The sequence below is a fragment of the Guillardia theta genome (assembly GCF_000315625.1).
Source record: "Guillardia theta CCMP2712 unplaced genomic scaffold GUITHscaffold_171, whole genome shotgun sequence".
Lineage (NCBI taxonomy): Eukaryota > Cryptophyceae > Pyrenomonadales > Geminigeraceae > Guillardia > Guillardia theta.
Genome location: NW_005434505.1, coordinates 28,471 through 33,097, shown reverse-complemented (window position 1 = coordinate 33,097; position 4,627 = coordinate 28,471). Strand labels below are relative to the sequence as shown.

General features: G+C 53.0%; 1 protein-coding gene across 1 annotated transcript in view; it reads left to right on the top strand.

The window, feature by feature from the left end:
- Positions 1–1,868: 1,868 nt before the first annotated feature.
- GUITHDRAFT_147739 (hypothetical protein) overlaps positions 1,869–4,627 on the top strand; it is a gene marked incomplete at both ends in the record, with an annotated part of 4,321 nt that continues 1,562 nt past the window's right edge. Inside the window, 8 exons of the mRNA XM_005820588.1 lie at positions 1,869–2,666; positions 2,949–3,003; positions 3,223–3,326; positions 3,539–3,615; positions 3,849–3,891; positions 3,938–3,988; positions 4,217–4,349; positions 4,522–4,583. Of these exons, the coding sequence (XP_005820645.1) occupies positions 1,869–2,666; positions 2,949–3,003; positions 3,223–3,326; positions 3,539–3,615; positions 3,849–3,891; positions 3,938–3,988; positions 4,217–4,349; positions 4,522–4,583 (1,323 nt within the window). The remainder of the gene's footprint in view (positions 2,667–2,948; positions 3,004–3,222; positions 3,327–3,538; positions 3,616–3,848; positions 3,892–3,937; positions 3,989–4,216; positions 4,350–4,521; positions 4,584–4,627) is intronic.

Sequence of the window (4,627 nt, the reverse complement as noted above, 5' to 3'; positions counted from 1 at the left end):
AAAAAAAAAAAAAAAAAAAAAAAAAAAAAAAAAAAAAAAAAAAAAAAAAAAAAAAAAAAAAAAAAAAAAAAAAAAAAAAAAAAAAAAAAAAAAAAAAAAACAAAAAATAAAAAAAAAAAAAAAAAAAAAAAAAACAAAAAAAAAAAAAAAACAAACAGACAACAAAAAAAAATAAAATAAAAAAAAAAAAAAAAAAAAAAAAACAATAAAAAGAACAAATCCTGATCAAGATCCAACCATGCACCTGACCCTGCTCCTGCTTCTTTCCTGCTCCAAATCCTGCTCCTGAGGGGGGGGGGGAGCTCCAGCTCCTGTTCCTGCTCCTGCTCCTGCTCCTGCTCCTGATCCTGCTCCTGCCCCTGCTCCTGCTCCTGCTCCTGCTCCTGCTCCTTCCCCTGCTCCTGCTCCTGCTCCTGCTCCTGCTCCTGCTCCTTCCCCTGCTCCTGCTCCTGCTCCTGCTCCTGCTCCTGCTCCTACTCCTGCCCCTGCTCCTGCTCCTTCCCCTGCTGCTGCTCCTGCTCCTGCTCCTGCTCCTGCTCCTGCTCCTGCTCCTGCTTCTTGTTCCTGCTCATCAGGGTGGAAATTCTGGATCATGAATCCGGCCCGCCTCGCCTGTCCGGCGTGAACTCAGTTGTCGGGTAAATCGGCCCGGCCCGGCCCGAATTACCGAGTCCTGAGGCGGGCACAGAATATACATGGTACCACAGACCAGTATAGAAGTACTAATTTAGTTTACTCAAGATTTTTAAGTCCAAACTCAGTACCAGGACAATAAGGAGAGTATAAATCACCTTTTTAATATAGATATAATACCGCTTTTACTCAAAGTTAAGTTAAATATCTATACGAAAACAATCACCGGTACTTTACCCTTTACTACCCCTTGCGATTAAGCGCTCGAAGCCGTGCTTGACTCGGACCCCTGCATATAAGGGGCTTAGAGGACCCGTACCATCCCCTCTCACCGTACCCCCTTCCTTCTGTCCCACCCCCTTCTCGTCTCAAGTTAGCACCGGTACCCTAAAGATAACTAGGACTCGCATGTACCCCTACCCCCTCATTAAGACACCCCCCATGAAGATATTGGAGAGCACCTACCCCTCTCTAGCACCCACCCCCTTCACACTCCTAGTAGGCCTACTAACGAATTCTCCGGGTCCATCACCACCATCCCAAACTTTCGAATAGTTTTCAACTTTGTTTCAAATATTGTCTTGAACTTTCAATTTTAGTCGACTCATAATAATGCCTACCGTGAATAAACGTTCCCCACCCCTCCTTCCATAACCTTCCCCCGATCCCCCAATCCCCACACCCACCCCTATGGATCCCTACAAGTACCCCCTGATTTCTCAACCACCCAAAGCAACCACTACCCCCCGGTGCATAGCCCCTTCTGTGCCATCAGCGTGTTCACAGGCCGCCAACATGAACGCGTCGGAGGATGAGGATGAGGATGAGGATGAGGAGAAGGATGGGAAAAGGGAGGAGGGAGGAAGGAGATGGTTTGAGGAGGACAGATCAGAGGAGCTGTAGCCTGGAACAAAGGAGACGAAGGGAACGCACAATGAACATGGAAGCGCAGAGCTCACGAGACGGGCATGAGGAGGATAGAACGCATGCTAGAGCTCGACTTCGCACCAGAGAAGTTCTTTTCCTGATCTCATCATTTTGAGATCCTCGTTCAAGGGCGATGTCTGATGCTGGGCTGGACATCGATGACCTTGGTGCAAGCCGAGGAGCAGCATGATAGGCTCCAAGAGGATTACGTGGCGAGTGAAGTGAAACGAGAGACTAGCATCAGAAGCGCAAGGGACACACATGACGCGAGCTGACTCGTTATATTCGTGCTGACGTGCAATGCAGGAATGGAGGAGCACCGGCCGAGCACGGAGGCGGTGAACGCCTGCCTGACGGACATGTATCAGATCACCATGTGCTATGCGTACTGGAAGGCAGGACGGCACGAGACTCCGGCGGTGTTTGAAATGTACTTTCGCAAGAGCCCGTTCAAGGGTCAGTTCACCCTCCTCGGAGGAGTGCGGGAGGTCCTCGGGCTGCTCCAGACGTACAAATTCACAGAAGAGCAGATCAGGTATCTGAGGGAACAGATGCCCAACGCCGACGCCTCCTTCTTCGACTGGATGCAGAATATCGACTGCTCTCAGGTCAAGGTCTGGTCGTTCCACGAGGGCTCAGTCGTCTTTGCCCGTGAGCCTCTCCTCCGCGTCGAGGGCCCCATCGCAGTCTGTCAGCTCCTAGAGACCACCCTCCTCTGCCTCGTCAACTACTCCTCGCTTGTCGCTACGAATGCGGCTCGAATGCGGCTCGCTGCAGGGCCCGACAAGGTGCTTGTGGAGATGGGGCTGAGGCGGGCGCAGGGGCCGGACGGGGGGCTGTCGGCCTCGCGCTACTCGCACATGGGAGGGTTTGATTCTTCCAGCAACGTGTTAGCGGGGCTGAAGTTCGGGGTAAAGATCTCGGGCACTCACGCGCATGCGTTCGTGCAGTCGTTCTCAGGGATCGAGGACCTGCAGCAGCAGGAGGTGAAGGCGGCAGACGGCTCCACTGTGAACCTGGTTGACAAGGTCATGGCGTATCGCAAGCAGCTGGGGATCAGCAAGGCAAACCTGGGGGAGCTTGCTGCTTTTATCGCGTACTGTCAGGTAGGAATAGACTTCTCAGCTCCTCCTGCTCCTCGTTTCCTCCTCATTTCCGTCTCTTTTGCTTATCCTTGTCTACTTGGCTCCCCCTGCTTGCCTTGTTTACTCCCTCTCGCCTTTCCGCAAGCGCTCGTCCATTTAGGAATGCCGCTGTTGCTGCTGCATGTTGATTCCCTTGCACAACCTCGTACTTCTCTTTCGCCTTCTCCTCCTCTTCCTCCCTACATCGTTTTGCCCTTAGTGCACCCATCGCTCTCTTTCCTGGACTAACTCGTCACGCTGCAGGCTTTCCCTTCCGCTTTCCTTGCGTTGGTCGACACCTACGATTGCCTGGAGTCCGGTGAGAGAGGAGGAGCAGGGAGGAAGTAGCCGGAGGAGGCAGCAGAGCAAGTATGGGAGGAGGATGTATGGGTGCGAGGATGGTAGAAGAATCGGGAAGGGGGGGGGATACCAGGGAGGACGGGTTTGGAGGGAGGGGGCTGAGAAGAGGAGGGGAAAAGGACAGACATTGAGGGGGTGGAAAGGGAGGAATGCTGAGATGTTCTGAGACTTTGTGCAGGCATTCCCAACTTTCTGTGCTGCGCACTAGCCCTCATTGAGTTGGGCTACTTCCCGATAGGAATACGATTAGACAGCGGAGACTTGGCAGAAATGTCGAAGTCGGTGAGAGAGGGGGGGGTGGCGGTGGTGGTGGCAGCGGCGTCATAGTGAGGAGGAGGAGGAGGAAGATCTTGGGAAGGGGTCGAATGAAGGGGTGGAAAGGATATGAAGAGGGAGGGCCGATAGAGGTGACAAGAGCGAAAGGAGAGGGGAGCGTGAAAGGAAACGGTGGCATGAAGAGTCTCCTTGCCTTGATGATGAATTTGATGCTGCAGGCAAGGAAACTGTTCAGAGAGATCGAGGAGAAATTTTCCATCCCCAACTTTGCCTCTCGCCTCAACATCGTTGCTAGGTACACCACTGAATATGGCGCTCCCCCCCACCACCCCTCCTTTCCACACCCGCTCCTCCTCTTTCACCACCACCTCCACGTCTGTTTGTCCTTCTCCTCCTATCCTGCTTCGTGCAGTCGCTCCCTTGCTCGCCTTCCCGCCCCCTCTTGCACTTTCTTCCGCGCCTCCTGCATCTTGTCCTCTCCCATCCTGCCCTCCTCTTCCTCTCCGCTCGTGCTAACACCCGTACCAGCAATGACATCTCAGAAGATTCACTGCACGAACTAAACGACAAGGTGAGTCACTGAATGACGTGGCAGCTGTCCCCTCATGCCGTTATAGGGCCATGAGATCGATATGTTTGGAATTGGGACCAACCTCGTCACTTGTCAAGTGAGTTTCCCGTCCCTCCCTCCTCCGCTTCCTTCTTCTCACCTTCCTTCTTCTCACCCGCCACTTCCTGCTCTTGTCCTCTTTCTTGTCCTGCACGCTCTTTTCTGTCCTGTTCTTTCTCCATCCCTCTCCTCTTCTTCCGCTTCCTCCATCTCCTCACCTGCTCTCCTCTCTCACTCTGCAGTCAAATCTCTTGATCGCTCGCGCGTCTGACTATCTTCCCTTCAGGCTCAGCCAGCTCTCGGTTGCGTCTACAAGCTCGTCGCCATGGGCTCTCTCCCTCGCATCAAGATCTCCCATGATCTCGTCAAAGTCAGCATCCCAGGATCCAAGAGAGTCTTCCGCCTTTTCGACTCCACTGGTGATTTTCCCTCGTCCCTTCCTCGTCCCTCCTCCCATCTCCCTCCTCCCTCCTTTCTCTTACCTCTCTTACCTCACCCTCATCCCCTTCATCTCCCCCCTGCTCCTCTCCCTTCCTCTCTTCTCGCCTTCCCCTTTCCTCCTCTCATGCTCATCGCCGATTTTTCCTGCAGGCTCTCCGCGGGTTGACCTGATGATGACGGACGATGAGGTGAAGCATGACGGAGCTCCCAAGGTCAATGCTGCAACTGCTTGCCCCTCCCCTCCTTCTTTCGTCTA